Source organism: Pavona decussata, unplaced genomic scaffold, assembly GCF_977016875.1.
Source record: "Pavona decussata unplaced genomic scaffold, jaPavDecu1.1 SCAFFOLD_38, whole genome shotgun sequence".
Classification (NCBI taxonomy): domain Eukaryota; kingdom Metazoa; phylum Cnidaria; class Anthozoa; order Scleractinia; family Agariciidae; genus Pavona; species Pavona decussata.
The window spans coordinates 3,070,437-3,084,551 of NW_028145460.1; the positions used below are offsets into that span (position 1 = coordinate 3,070,437).

A 14,115-nucleotide genomic window follows, 5' to 3' on the forward strand; every position below is an offset into this window, starting at 1 on the left:
GTTGGACTGACAGTTTAGATGTATGCGTTAAATGTGGAGTTACAGAAGTAAGTTTTCTTTTGTTTGTTTAATTTCTCGGCTTTTTATCCTGTTGTTGCATTTTAACGTTTGTAAGGCCGAGTGCCAACGACTTTTCTTTTTATTCAGATCGAATTAATGCCAATAAATACGATATCTCCACATTGGCGTGAGTTCTTTGTCTTCACGGAACAGCGTTGTCATGGCGCTGTTGCGGTAAGTTGGCCAAAACTGCTCAAAAATTTCACAAAGAATCTCTTCTTTAACGTGAAATCGCTGTTAGAGCTCCTGGAGGAAAATATGAAATGATTTCTCCGAGGAACAATAAACTATAATCATGATAGTTTTAAAAACGTTTCTCTGGTTAAAAATCAGCCTTCATCAGCGGAAAGTGATAAGAATGTTTTACAAAGAGCGGGAACATATAAAGAGAAAAATGCAAATGTTTTGAGCTAATTGACTATTATGATAATATCACTATAATCAGTTTCTATCGATTTCTGGAAAATAGACAGAAGAAACCTGAAAGTTGCAATCCATTTCCATCCTAGCCATCCGCACTGCACACAAAAGTGGGATTATTGTTCACAAAACTGAACCATTATTTCAACGTTTTCATCGATACAAGTATGTTTTTTAACTATTCAAAGTGACACATAAAAAAGATGACAAGATCTCGTTTGCTTTATATCATATCTTTTCTCTCACTATCCAAGGAAACAATTACTTTTGTATAAGCGGACTTACAGTTAGGTTTTAAGGTAAGTTTGTATAGGTGTTGTTTTCCCTTAATTGAAAAGTTAAATTGCAAAATGCTATGAACTCAGTTTCGATGTTTCGAAGATCGAAACCGTACGACCATTATAATTTTAGAATTCAAAATCTTAAACAAATAGATCGAGGAAAAGTGAACAAATATTAAAACAAAAATGAACACAAGAAAGCGAATAGAATGTTAAGCTTGCAGCGAGGAGTGACTATATTGAAGTGAAGAAAGCTAACTATTGTCGCACTTTTTTAACTGAACAAGTTTTAGAATTTCTAGGAATAAGGCAAAATATATGTTTACATAGTTAGAAAATAATAAATTCTAGAACACCAAGAGAAAGAAATCATCCAAATTTTTAAGAGGAACAACCCATGATCTTTTCAAGCGAATTTTATTGCCAGAGACAATTAATCAGGACGGTTTAGTACACAGTGGTGGTAATAATTTGTAACAAAACTGTTGCATTTGTTTATACAAAAAAGCTTTGTTTTGGGATTTTGAAATGACACGAAATATCAGTAACACTTCCCCTATAAAAACAAATTTAACTCGTGTATCATTAGTTCCACTGTTTCTCGTAAAGATAATCCGCACTGGGGACGCAGTCACTGATACAGTTTTGCAAAGATTTCACGATGGGTTCCATCAAATGGTCTGGCTGTGTTTTGGCAATGATTTCGGGTGCATCCTCTCCCCAGTTCTGCAGCCTGGCACCCCAGTAATGGTTCAAACGTAGGTGATCCACTGGAAAATTTCGTGACGTCCCCCTTGCAAGAGCGTTATGGTGAACTATTGCTCTACTCACGTGCCCGGGCTTGTAAATTGGCTTTACAAGGGCGTTAGCGGGCCCATGTGTTCGCCGCCATATTCTGTCTATCAGCAAAGGATGTTTGCTTTCATCAAGAGGTTTGCCAAGAAACAGAAAATTCTGCATGGTTAATTCTGAAGCGTGAGGTGTGCTTTCGCTAACACGAGCTACCGCCCTCTGGGCAAACAATGGCTGCTGATCAGTGGGGCTGAACGGATATTCATCTATGTCGATAGCTGCTTGCCACAGAGTTTCCTTGCCAAATCTGTTGATGCAGTCCTGATACGCAGAATGCTGAGTGCCGTCGATTGAATAAGGAAAAGCCGTATGACTCCAGTCTACGTAGGTTACAAATCCTTCGTCGATAAGAGGTTTAAGGGCTTTCGCTTGTGATTCGTTCTTGATCACGAAGGCATCGTAAACATAAACATGTTGGAATCCGGCATATCGTAGATAATAGAGCCACTGCCTCAATTCTCTGGTCGATAATTGCGCGAGATCTTTAACATAGATTCGCACAAGGAGCACGGCTGTTAAAAAGAAAGGTTTGGTCGAGTTTTCTCTCCTGTGGCACCAAGTTTGACAATTAGTGTTTTGGGATGGTTTGTCGGTGGCATTTGTATGGGTTAAGTTTGTAATGTTTGTTGGAGTCACGACATCTGACTTTTTTGATCGCATAGACTGGACTAATGTCTTGTTGATTTGAACTTGTGCCGCCATCGTGGGTAAGGCTCCAGACAAAAGATTAGACTGATAAACAAACTTATTCCCTACAATATCAGAATTTGCGTGGAAAGTAAACGTATGCAAAACGAAAACTACAAATAGAGCTTGTAACAATACCAGCAAACGCAGAAGCATTCTTGTCGATAATATCTTTCGACGACCGCATATCCTTGAAAGTAGGTTGGTGCAGGAAAAAATCTTTTTCATGACTGATCTGAGTGAATGAAGTAAACTACTTCAACTTATACTCTAAACTGATAGGCTCAACACTTAACATTCAAACGGGATAAGAATACTCATTTTATCGCCTCGGGTGTTTTGCAAAAAACAAAGACATTGATATTTTAAGTATTCAAAAGAAAAATTTCTATTTTTTAGTATTCCATTGCATCAATCTACAAACACCATGATGCTTGTAGTCGACTCCCAATAACTCGAACCCCCGATAACTCGAACCTCCCGCTAACTCGAACCAATTTCCATTGAAGGTTTCAGTTATCGGGAGTCGACGGTATTTACATGGCAACGTGGGCGAGCAAGCGAGCATTTGCTGCAAAATCCATGGATAAACGCGTTTGTTAACGGGGCACTGTCACGGATTTTGCTGTATGTCTGGAAAGTTGCTCAAATATTTGACAAGGAACTTCTTTTTTAACATAAAAGCGCTCACAGCACGGGGACTACGAAAATATGAAATGATTCCTCTGAGGAAGAAAAAACTTTCATCAGTCATTAGGAATGTTTCCAAAATACTAACAAGGAACTTGAAAAAATTGGCCAGTTTTATCAAGTTGAATCCATTTCCATCCTAGCCATCCCCAACGAAAAATTAAATCGATATTAGTTTCTGTGCACTAGTAGGGTTATTCAAATAGAAGAAAGATCCTCGCAGTTACTACGCAACTTAAGCAGTTGCGAAAAAATTCAGGCTTAGACGGGATTCCAACCTGTGACCTCAGCGACCCCGGTGCAGTGCTCTACCAACTGAGCTATCAAGCCAACTGGGAGCTGGTCATATTGTGAGTTCGTAATATACCTGTGAAGGATGAATAAATAAATGTAAATACATGAAACGTATATTTTGAACTGCGGATGAAAGATCAAATAGAAGAAAGATCATCGCAGTTACTACGCACCTTAAGCAGTTGCGAAAAGAAAGCCTGAAAAAAATTCCTCTGCGATGCCGGTGCAGTGCTCTACCTACTGAGCTATTAAGCCAACTGGGAGCTGGTCATATTGTAACCGTTCAAGCCTGAATTGTTGAGCAAGTAGAAAGCAGATGAAAGATCAAAGCTAGATTTGTCTGCCAGTACAAAAATCTGTGGGACTGTCTTACGATACCAAATTTTGAAAGTCTAGAAGAACCTCAACTGTATTGTTAATGAGTTTGAGAAAGATGTTTGAAGGCGGTAGTGGAGCTGTAAAGTTAAGATTTACCCTGTGGTGTCTTTTATTGAATTGATTGAGAACTGTTCTCTGGGCTCTTTTCTTTTTCAGCACTCCGAAAGTATGGAGGAAGATAAGACAGAAACCCTGGAAAAAGAACTCCAAAAGAAAGCGCTACAGTCCATGCAAAGACACAACAAATCCCCTGAAGGTGCGGCGGAACAAGACGACGATTGATTGAATTGCAAGACGCACTAACAATCAAACTTATCAACACAGTTGAAAACCTAAGATGGCCATTGTAAAGAATCACTTTACGGTGGCCAATTTATCTTTAGTTATCAACTCTATTGATAAACCAAAGATTCTTTTGAAACTAACCCCCTTAGCCATTAGTTTTGGTGTCCAGAGTCAATTTCAATGAAAAAAGCAACTAATGCAGAATTAACACTGTGAATAATTTTATTGTTTGAGATGCCTTGTAATCAGATAAGCCATTTTGAAGGCTATACAGTTTATTTTAGAAAGTCATAGACTGAAAACTAAAAATTACAGCTGAAAGGAAAATGCCCTTGATTCAGAGATGTTGTCACTCCTTGTAGAAGCTGGTTCCACCAGTAGATGACTGTATATAAAGTAGTCTCTAGTGACTGTTGCCGTTTGTCATTCTTGAATGCTGAACTGCTAGTGATGTTTATTGTATTTACCAGACTGTTTCCAGTCTACTTGAGCTAGCACTGCTGATTGGATCACAGTAGCAGCTTTGTCACGTTATGGATTCTCGTATCTCTGAGACAAACTTGTCAACTCCTCAAGCATTTCTTTAAAGCTTTCCACTTCAATTCCGGACTCAAGAAACGCATGACGTTTACTGATGTCTACTTTCTTTGCCCACTGAACCAACGACAGTAACATACCAGCAATACCGGAATTTGTCTCCACACGACTCAGGACACTAGTCTGATTCACTCGACCATTCTTGGGTCTTGTATATCCATCTACAACAAACCCATCAGCTGCTATTCTAGGAGCAAAGATATTTGGGAATGGTGGCCTGACCATGCAGGCTTGATTGACATTCCAACACAATGGGGAAGTATTGGGATGCAGATTTTCCAAAAATGTGCGGACAATTTCACTGGTGGATGAGCAGACTTTAAATGGACTCTCATGCTGTAAAGGAGTCTGGGTAAAAGCAAGGGAAGCTGGGATACCTCTGGTGACTGCAGATTGTGAGATGACTAAAGAACTATTTGACACTCCAGGTGTTATCGATTGCAAGAGTTCTCTTCCATTTCTATGAAGTCTAGATCCAAGCAGTGTTGATAATGTCATGGTCTCTTCCAGTGGCAAGGGGAAAGTAGATGAAAGGCTGGCAATCTTTCTCTCTCCAAATGCCACACTATCCACAAAGCTGCTCATACTGGAGGCCTGCGGCGTGACAAGTCGATAAGGCATGGTTATGGTGTCCACACATACTCCTAATACTGAGCTTGTGTGGTATGAAAGAGCAGGCTAAAAAGAGAATAAAAATCAGAAAAAATAAGAATATAAATTCTGAAGACAAAACCTAAACTACAATAGCTGTAAACAAAAAGTATTTTTTTAATAAATCCTTTATTATTATTATTATTATTATTATTATTTTTACAGTGCTATAACAAACCTACTACAATACAATTAACTTATCCCACCTACAATACTATTACTTACACTACTACATGTACTTCTATTGCAATTACTAGCTTAACAAATGATTACTTACTAACACTACACATAATTGCTTACACAACTTTTTTACATTGCAATATTTCAATCAGTAATATACATGTATGGAGAAAGGTAATGATTACAATGATATTAGGAAGGACAATGCTAACTAATGAAACAAAAAGAAGAAGACAATTTTGCAATACAATACTTTTTGTTTGTTTTTAGAACAAACAGTAATTTGACTTTCACATCTTCTCTATAATTCAAGGTGGTTGTATAATTTTGTTTAGAAGGTAAGTAGCCTTGCATTTCAGCCACTCATCAGAGACCTCCCTCCATTGCTTTTGGTCACATTTTGGGTGATTTTGCGACTCACGTTCTAAAACATCTAAAGCAGGGTATCCATATTTGAAGTGTTCCCTTGGCTTGAACTGGGTGTGATAATTTATAATCTATTGCAAATGTACAGAACCTTCAAAATACCACCCTGATTTTAATCTATCCATCAACAATTTGTAGAGAGGCACAATCAACCGTAGTATTTCAGATCAGAAATATTCAGAAAATTTTGAATGCAAAACCCTTTTAAAATGGGGTCCAAATTTGGAGGCCTTGACAACACATATAATCCACCCAAAACCTGCTAGAGTTCCCCCCTCCCCAGGCTTAAAACAGTTAAGAGACCTGTCACATACCAGAAGTGACTGCTCCAGATGCATTGATACATCAGTCAATTCTAGCAGTGCCCCGGTCACTCTCCCTCCCCCACCATAGAATTTTTCCTTATTGTCCGTTGTCTGTCCTCGGGGCCAGGCATTAGACTACCCCAAGGCACTTGACAACTGGTAATTTTCATCTCACTGAACTGTCACTTGCTTTTAATGATAAGTTCAATGGCAACAAAGATGATAAATCTGTGACTAACTTTGCATACGGAGAACGAATCCAGAGAAAGAAGAATGGTCATTGGAGCAATACAGAGAAAAAAATAAATGTCTGAGACTTACTTTGGCCTGAATTGCCTTTCACTGGAATGAAGGTATTCCCAGAAACTGAGAAATCAACCTATTTCTTTTAGGTGTATCATGGGGTATTTGAACAGCTTGTTTGTCCCATTGTGGGGCATTTGTTGGTTGGTTAAAAAGATCCTAGTGCCAGGTGGTTGGCCCAGGGGATGGGTAATGCTGGAAATGACTTATACACTACTCTCACAATGTTAACAAAAAAATTACTCTAAAATACCTTGTAAGTCAGAAGTGGAAACTCCCTTGCTGGTCCTGTGTGTGGTAGAGCCTCGCTAGCAAGTGATAGTGGAATAAACAAGTCACTAAGTTGTGATAACTGACCATAGCTCAAGGCCGAGTTCAGGATTCTGTAGGCAGCCTCTTTATTTGTTCCATCAGGAAACTGAGTTGGTGTAACTCCAAATGTAAGGAATGTTTTTGATCTGTACTCATCCTTTAACTCTTCAAGTAGCTGGCTACTCAATCCTCCAAAACCATCAGATACATCTGTGAAAATCTAAGGAAAAAAATAATGAGAAGAAGGGCTAAGGAGGACATTAGGGGCATTTGACACATTTTGTCTGTTTGATTTTCTGGATCTTTAATGTCAGCAAACACAGCAGGGCAAGTCTCTGGGACTAGTTGGTCCCTGTAACTTGTCTCACAAATTCAAATTGGTTTGAGTTGAAGTCCCCAGGACTTGCCCCTCAAAATTATGCTTTTCCTTTGTGTAAACTGTTCACAGGACATGTCACTGCAACCTGTCCCCTCATGTAAACACTACAATGATTTGTCCCAGGACTCACCTCAGTGACTTGTCCCCTCACACTTGCAGACCTTTAAACTTTTTTCAGGGTCATTTCTGGAAATGTATATTTGCAGTTAAAGCTGCACAGAATTAGGAAGGATTTAGGGGCATATGCTGAGAGGTACATTAATTTTACTCTCCTGGGCTAGATTGCAGAATACCCAGCCCACTTAATATTCAAGTTAAACACTGCTCCTCCAGTCGTCCAGTCATGACTGCGTGACTGCAGGACTGAAGGACTGCCAGTTGTACTAACTTAAACTAAATTATTCATTGACTACTGGCCCCAGTTGTTCAAAGGGTGGATAACTTCATCCAGTGGATAAGTCGCTATCCACGCACCAAACAACGCTTCTAGGAAGTTTTTCACATAATCCCATACTTAAATTAACCATACGCTTCTACTCTATACACCAATTATAGGGCTATAAGCAAATTCTTGCACACATTTATTTGCCACATAGTAACCTATCCAGTGGATAAAATTATCCGCTCTTTGAACAACTGGGGCCTGGACTGCAAGACTGAAGGACTTCAAGTTGTACTACTTTAGATTAAATTACAAATTGACTACCAGACTGTGGGACCGAAGGATCACGAGTTCTACTAGCTTAGACTAAATTACTCATTGACTGGAGGACTGCAGGAGCAGTAGATTTGTGCCCTTCAAAATGGACCAGGTATTCCGCAATCACTCCACTGTTTACCTGGAATCCCTGAAGACTGTCGCACTCCTCAACAAAGAAATGAAGATTGCTTTCAAACTCATCATAAAAGTGCTCTTCCTTTGCTACACCCTGTCCATAACCAAACACCTCAAAGGGATTGGTGTTTCCTCCATGAAGAAAAGCCCTGATTAATTGAATGGACTTAGGATGCAGCGAAGTCCCTAAAAAATCCGACCATACAGAAATGTCTTGATCCAGCTCGTAAAATTTCTCCCTCAGCGGCCTTTTATCGTCTTCAGTAAAGCTACTTATAGATGGCCGATCAAGCGTTCCATTGTCAACAACAGCAGTGTCATTCACTGTTTGATTGTCATTTGCAACAGTCTCATATTCTTTCAGCTCCGCTTCAATGTCCATTAGAAACTCATTTTTTTGCTCTGGTTCACCTTCATGCACAGAAATCTCCCCTGGCCAAAGGGATTCGTTCCCTTTGGATGACGATTGATACAGAGACCCGTATCTTGGTAGGTTTCTAAGGCTTCCTTTTAAATCGAAGATTAAAAGCCTCGGTGTGTAGGTTTGCTCACCACGCAAGGTTAGACCCTCCCTAAACAAGACATCATGGTTTATTTCTTGTTGAGATGAGGAGCATGGATCGTAGCAGAAGCTAGACTCTTGGATGTTCACCCAATGAGTCCCCACGAAGTTAGAATAATGGCCAAATTGAAGCGTTATCACCTCTCTTGTCGAACTACCCGCCATATTTGTTACCAGACTGTCCCTTAGAGCAGCGGATGTGCATGAAAAATAATGCTTGAGTATATGTTTTAATGTGAGTCCGCTGTTTAATCGCGGTCTATTACATATTTTCGATGATTTCGCGGTATTTCTCGCAGAAATCGACGATCTTTGTGGGTCAACCAACGCGGTTAGAGGAATGAACAGTATTGGACCTGAGTGTAATGACTTGAAGAAAGAGTACGATGCTTGTTTCAATGTTTGGTACTCAGAAAGTTTCCTCAAAGGAGAGTATAAAAGCGATCCATGTGGTGAACTCCTGAAGAACTACAGATCATGTGTCCTGGTAAGTCGTCCGGGTGGATATTTTTGTTTGATGTCTCTTGAAAAAAAATTACAAAAAAGAATCAAAAAATAAAAGCAATCAACAGCAGAGCTCTGTACAGTGATAAGGGTTAAATTGAGATGTCAACAGACAACAGTTTCATCCGCCAAGCCACAACCCTCCCCTTGGGTGAACGGACTTAGGGAGTGTGGGTTAGAGGAATTGTTTGGCGGGGTAGGGGGTCGGAATACCTTGCCCATCCTTTTTCAAAATATCATGAAATAAGCTGGAATTTTCCTTAGTTCTGCATCCTTCTGCCCCCCCCCCCCCCCCCCCCTTTTCCTCACGTCTTCTTCCCAGGGTAGGGGAGGTAGGAAAACCTTTGAATGCAGAGGTCTACACAACGCAGGAATTAAACTTGTTGGTAATTTTGCCGGATCTCTCTTGTGAAAGACCTCGTGCCAGGAATCACTTGAATGTGAAAATACAAAACTGAATGCAAGGCTGGCACTTCGGCAAAGGGCAGATTTATTAGTGGCCAATATTCAACTAATAGAATTAGTCTTCCTCAGGGCCAGAGCTATACTGAAGGAAAATATAGTAATGGCTCCTTAAATTGAAGTTTGAAAAAATACATGGAAAAAAATGATTGGCTAATACATGACATGAAGACAGCTTACTTGTAAATATGCGATAACAAAAATATATAAAAGTGTATAATCAAAGGTTCAGCATTCATATTTCCTGTTAATGCCTTCTAGAGATAATGTCTTCCCTCTATAAATTGGTACTCCTCAGAAAATTTAGTGGGGGTGTGCGGCTCGGTTCTCCAAACCCAGACCCTATTTCAGACCTTGGCCTTTAAAATTCATACCCATTTTCAGACCTGGTTTCTAGAATCCATACTCTTTCAGATATTAAGACCAAAATTGTTGTAATCTATACAATAAAATCTGCAAATATTCCACAGTGACAAACCGATGAGTGGTGCCGGATCACTTGTAGACCTAGATCAGTAAATTATTTCAAATACAAAATATTGACGGCAGACTGATCCCAATGGCGGAGGTGTCGAGCTTGATAGAATAAACAACAAAGGCTAGAATAACTGAAATATAAAAAATTATTTGTTTAAAAAAAAAGCAATATTTGCCGATATTTTGGTTTGCAATACAAACCTTTCTTGGGGGCTGAACGAAAAAGAAAAGTGAGAAACATAAAAGGATCGTTACAAATAAAGATTTAAAATATAAAAACCAATCGTTGTCACGCATATTATTATTGAAGTAGAGGCTGCAAATCTGGGCAAAATCTTAACAACAATAGATTTTGCCAAAAACAAAATCACAGTTATCTCACACATAGATTTAAACATAGTCCCTTGCTCTTGTCAAACTTGTTTTTAACTATTCTCTGCATTTACTGTGTTATTTAATAAGATCTTCCCTTGTCCTTTTCAGAAAGCCATCAAGGAAAAGAACATAGACCTTTCAGATATTGAGGCCAATATTATTGGAACTGACAGAGAAAAGCAACCACCTCCAGAAAAGTAATGCATCACCCTACAGGATATACATGGATATAAGCACTGCCAAAAATCCAGCGATACTATTTATTGCTATCTAAGGGGACAAGTAAATCATTAACTTGCAGTGATGAAAAAAGACAGATGACAGCACCTCATTACAGACTTTGTGAGGAAGCCGCAGCTAGCGCTGCTGTACAACAAATGTTCACGAGCTCAAAAACACTCATCCTGACACTATGTAATGAGAAAAAAAAACATCAGTGGAGCTATGCATTCCAAGAAGCATGAACTTTTTTGTCCATTTGGAGCATTTTCATTGTATGTAAAATTTGAAGTTCGAAACTCAGGAAATGTTTACATTGATTTTTATCAGTGTATGCTACTTCTGTTTTCAGTTCTTCTTCTTCCTAAATGCAAACACGCCCTCTCATCAAGGCTTTTTATGTGTGCTTGACTTCTCAGAAAATGAAGTTAAGTTCAGTGACATTGGGAGGCTTTGATACTTTTATCTGTTTTATTTTCTTTAGTTGTGTTGCTGTAACCAGATTGTAAAATCTGTGCCTTTCTTCAGTTAGGAATGGGGGGAATATCACCTTGCTAGGTAAAACAAATTCTTGTTTGATATCATAATACCCTTTACAACAGGAACTTAATAATAAAGTAAATGAAGCACATGGAAATACTCTGGTACCATGGGTAATTGTAACTTAATTTAAAACACAGTTATCTTATCAGTTACACCAATCAACACTATCTATATACAAAGTATGAAACAAATAAAACTGCTTTACATAAGAGCTGTGTTAGATTCAAGAGATAGAAGAAACTGCTGTAACTCTCTCCTCCACAGAGGCATCTTTCACATTCGAGCGGAGACAAATAAGGGACTGGAGAGAGCGAAATAACGAGAAGAGGGGGGGGGGGGGGTAGTCCAAGGTCTTCCACACTCTCGGTCCTTGCTAGAGAGGGAAGAATGTGAGAAATACTATCCATTGTGATCCACTCTCTGTCCTTCCTAGAGAGGGAAGAAAGTGAGAGATACCATCCATTGTGATCCACTCTCTGTCCTTCCTAGAGAGGGAAGAAAGTGAGAGATACCATCCATTGTGATCCACTCTCTGTCCCTCCTAGAGAGGGAAGAAAGTGAGAGATACCATCCATTGTGATCCACTCTCTGTCCTTCCTAGAGAGGGAAGAAAGTGAGAGATACCATCCATTGTGTTCTACTCACTGTCCCTCCTAGAGAGGGAAGAAAGTGAGAGATACCATCCATTGTGTTCTACTCACTGTCCCTCCTAGAGAGGAAAGAAAGTGAGAGATACCATCCATTGTGATCCACTCTCTGTCCCTCCTAGAGAGGGAAGAAAGTGAGAGATACCATCCATTGTGATCCACTCTCTGTCCTTCCTAGAGAGGGAAGAAAGTGAGAGATACCATCCATTGTGATCCACTCTCTGTCCCTCCTAGAGAGGGAAGAAAGTGAGAGATACCATCCATTGTGATCCACTCTCTGTCCCTTCTAGAGAGGGAAGAAAGTGAGAAATACTATCCATTGTGATCCACTCTCTGTCCTTCCTAGAGAGGGAAGAAAGTGAGAGATACCATCCATTGTGATCCACTCTCTGTCCCTCCTAGAGAGGGAAGAAAGTGAGAGATACCATCCATTGTGATCCACTCTCTGTCCCTCCTAGAGAGGGAAGAAAGTGAGAGATACCATCCATTGTGATCCACTCTCTGTCCCTTCTAGAGAGGGAAGAAAGTGAGAAATACTATCCATTGTGATCCACTCTCTGTCCTTCCTAGAGAGGGAAGAAAGTGAGAGATACCATCCATTGTGATCCACTCTCTGTCCCTCCTAGAGAGGGAAGAATGTGAGAAATACTATCCATTGTGATCCACTCTCTGTCCTTCCTAGAGAGGGAAGAAAGTGAGAGATACCATCCATTGTGATCCACTCTCTGTCCCTTCTAGAGAGGGAAGAAAGTGAGAGATACCATCCATTGTGATCCACTCTCTGTCCCTCCTAGAGAGGGAAGAAAGTGAGAGATACCATCCATTGTGATCCACTCTCTGTCCCTCCTAGAGAGGGAAGAAAGTGAGAGATACCATCCATTGTGATCCACTCTCTGTCCCTTCTAGAGAGGGAAGAAAGTGAGAAATACTATCCATTGTGATCCACTCTCTGTCCTTCCTAGAGAGGGAAGAAAGTGAGAGATACCATCCATTGTGATCCACTCTCTGTCCCTCCTAGAGAGGGAAGAAAGTGAGAGATACCATCCATTGTGATCCACTCTCTGTCCCTCCTAGAGAGGGAAGAAAGTGAGAGATACCATCCATTGTGATCCACTCTCTGTCCCTCCTAGAGAGGGAAGAAAGTGAGAGATACCATCCATTGTGATCCACTCTCTGTCCCTCCTAGAGAGGGAAGAAAGTGAGAGATACCATCCATTGTGATCCACTCTCTGTCCCTCCTAGAGAGGGAAGAAAGTGAGAGATACCATCCATTGTGATCCACTCTCTGTCCCTCCTAGAGAGGGAAGAAAGTGAGAGATACCATCCATTGTGATCCACTCTCTGTCCTTCCTAGAGAGGGAAGAAAGTGAGAGATACCATCCATTGTGATCCACTCTCTGTCCCTCCTAGAGAGGGAAGAATGTGAGAAATACTATCCATTGTGATCCACTCTCTGTCCTTCCTAGAGAGGGAAGAAAGTGAGAGATACCATCCATTGTGATCCACTCTCTGTCCCTTCTAGAGAGGGAAGAAAGTGAGAGATACCATCCATTGTGATCCACTCTCTGTCCCTCCTAGAGAGGGAAGAAAGTGAGAGATACCATCCATTGTGATCCACTCTCTGTCCCTCCTAGAGAGGGAAGAAAGTGAGAGATACCATCCATTGTGATCCACTCTCTGTCCCTCCTAGAGAGGGAAGAATGTGAGAAATACTATCCATTGTGATCCACTCTCTGTCCTTCCTAGAGAGGGAAGAAAGTGAGAGATACCATCCATTGTGATCCACTCTCTGTCCCTTCTAGAGAGGGAAGAAAGTGAGAGATACCATCCATTGTGATCCACTCTCTGTCCCTCCTAGAGAGGGAAGAAAGTGAGAGATACCATCCATTGTGATCCACTCTCTGTCCCTCCTAGAGAGGGAAGAAAGTGAGAGATACCATCCATTGTGATCCACTCTCTGTCCCTCCTAGAGAGGGAAGAAAGTGAGAGATACCATCCATTGTGATCCACTCTCTGTCCCTCCTAGAGAGGGAAGAAAGTGAGAGATACCATCCATTGTGATCCACTCTCTGTCCCTCCTAGAGAGGGAAGAAAGTGAGAGATACCATCCATTGTGATGCACTCTCTGTCCTTCCTAGAGAGGGAAGAAAGTGAGAGATACCATCCATTGTGATCCACTCTCTGTCCCTCCTAGAGAGGGAAGAATGTGAGAAATACTATCCATTGTGATCCACTCTCTGTCCTTCCTAGAGAGGGAAGAAAGTGAGAGATACCATCCATTGTGATCCACTCTCTGTCCCTTCTAGAGAGGGAAGAAAGTGAGAGATACCATCCATTGTGATCCACTCTCTGTCCCTCCTAGAGAGGGAATTAAGTGAGAGATACCATCCA

At 40.5% G+C, this 14,115-nt stretch overlaps 3 protein-coding genes across 3 annotated transcripts; 1 reads left to right on the forward strand and 2 right to left on the reverse strand.

Moving 5' to 3' along the window:
• Positions 1-933: 933 nt before the first annotated feature.
• Positions 934-3,127, reverse strand: LOC146483629 (uncharacterized). The gene has a single exon (XM_085105787.1). The coding sequence runs from the start codon at positions 2,526-2,528 to the stop codon at positions 1,347-1,349; it is 1,182 nt and encodes a 393-aa protein (XP_084961913.1). The 5' UTR covers positions 2,529-3,127; the 3' UTR covers positions 934-1,346.
• Positions 3,128-4,151: 1,024 nt separating this feature from the next.
• Positions 4,152-8,709, reverse strand: LOC146483630 (protein misato homolog 1-like). Its single transcript, XM_085105779.1, has 3 exons — positions 7,940-8,709; positions 6,663-6,941; positions 4,152-5,222 (listed from the first exon to the last, which is right to left on the reverse strand). The coding sequence occupies exons 1-3, from the start codon at positions 8,660-8,662 to the stop codon at positions 4,479-4,481; spliced, it is 1,746 nt and encodes a 581-aa protein (XP_084961905.1). The 5' UTR covers positions 8,663-8,709; the 3' UTR covers positions 4,152-4,478.
• Positions 8,710-8,762: 53 nt separating this feature from the next.
• Positions 8,763-11,284, forward strand: LOC146483631 (TP53-regulated inhibitor of apoptosis 1-like). Its single transcript, XM_085105791.1, has 2 exons — positions 8,763-8,984; positions 10,424-11,284. The coding sequence occupies exons 1-2, from the start codon at positions 8,838-8,840 to the stop codon at positions 10,514-10,516; spliced, it is 240 nt and encodes a 79-aa protein (XP_084961917.1). The 5' UTR covers positions 8,763-8,837; the 3' UTR covers positions 10,517-11,284.
• Positions 11,285-14,115: the final 2,831 nt, after the last annotated feature.

Excerpts from the sequence above, each read along its gene's own strand:
- LOC146483630 (XM_085105779.1), bottom strand. The coding sequence starts at position 8,662 with ATGGCGGGTAGTTCGACAAGAGAGGTGATAACGCTTCAATTTGGCCAT. Across the intron at positions 6,942-7,939 it reads ACAGTCTTCAGGGATTCCAG|ATTTTCACAGATGTATCTGA; the intron begins GTAAACAGTGGA and ends TTTTTTCCTTAG. Across the intron at positions 5,223-6,662 it reads TTCCACTTCTGACTTACAAG|CCTGCTCTTTCATACCACAC; the intron begins GTATTTTAGAGT and ends TTCTCTTTTTAG.
- LOC146483629 (XM_085105787.1), bottom strand. The coding sequence starts at position 2,528 with ATGAAAAAGATTTTTTCCTGCACCAACCTACTTTCAAGGATATGCGGT.
- LOC146483631 (XM_085105791.1), top strand. The coding sequence starts at position 8,838 with ATGAACAGTATTGGACCTGAGTGTAATGACTTGAAGAAAGAGTACGAT. Across the intron at positions 8,985-10,423 it reads ACTACAGATCATGTGTCCTG|AAAGCCATCAAGGAAAAGAA; the intron begins GTAAGTCGTCCG and ends TGTCCTTTTCAG.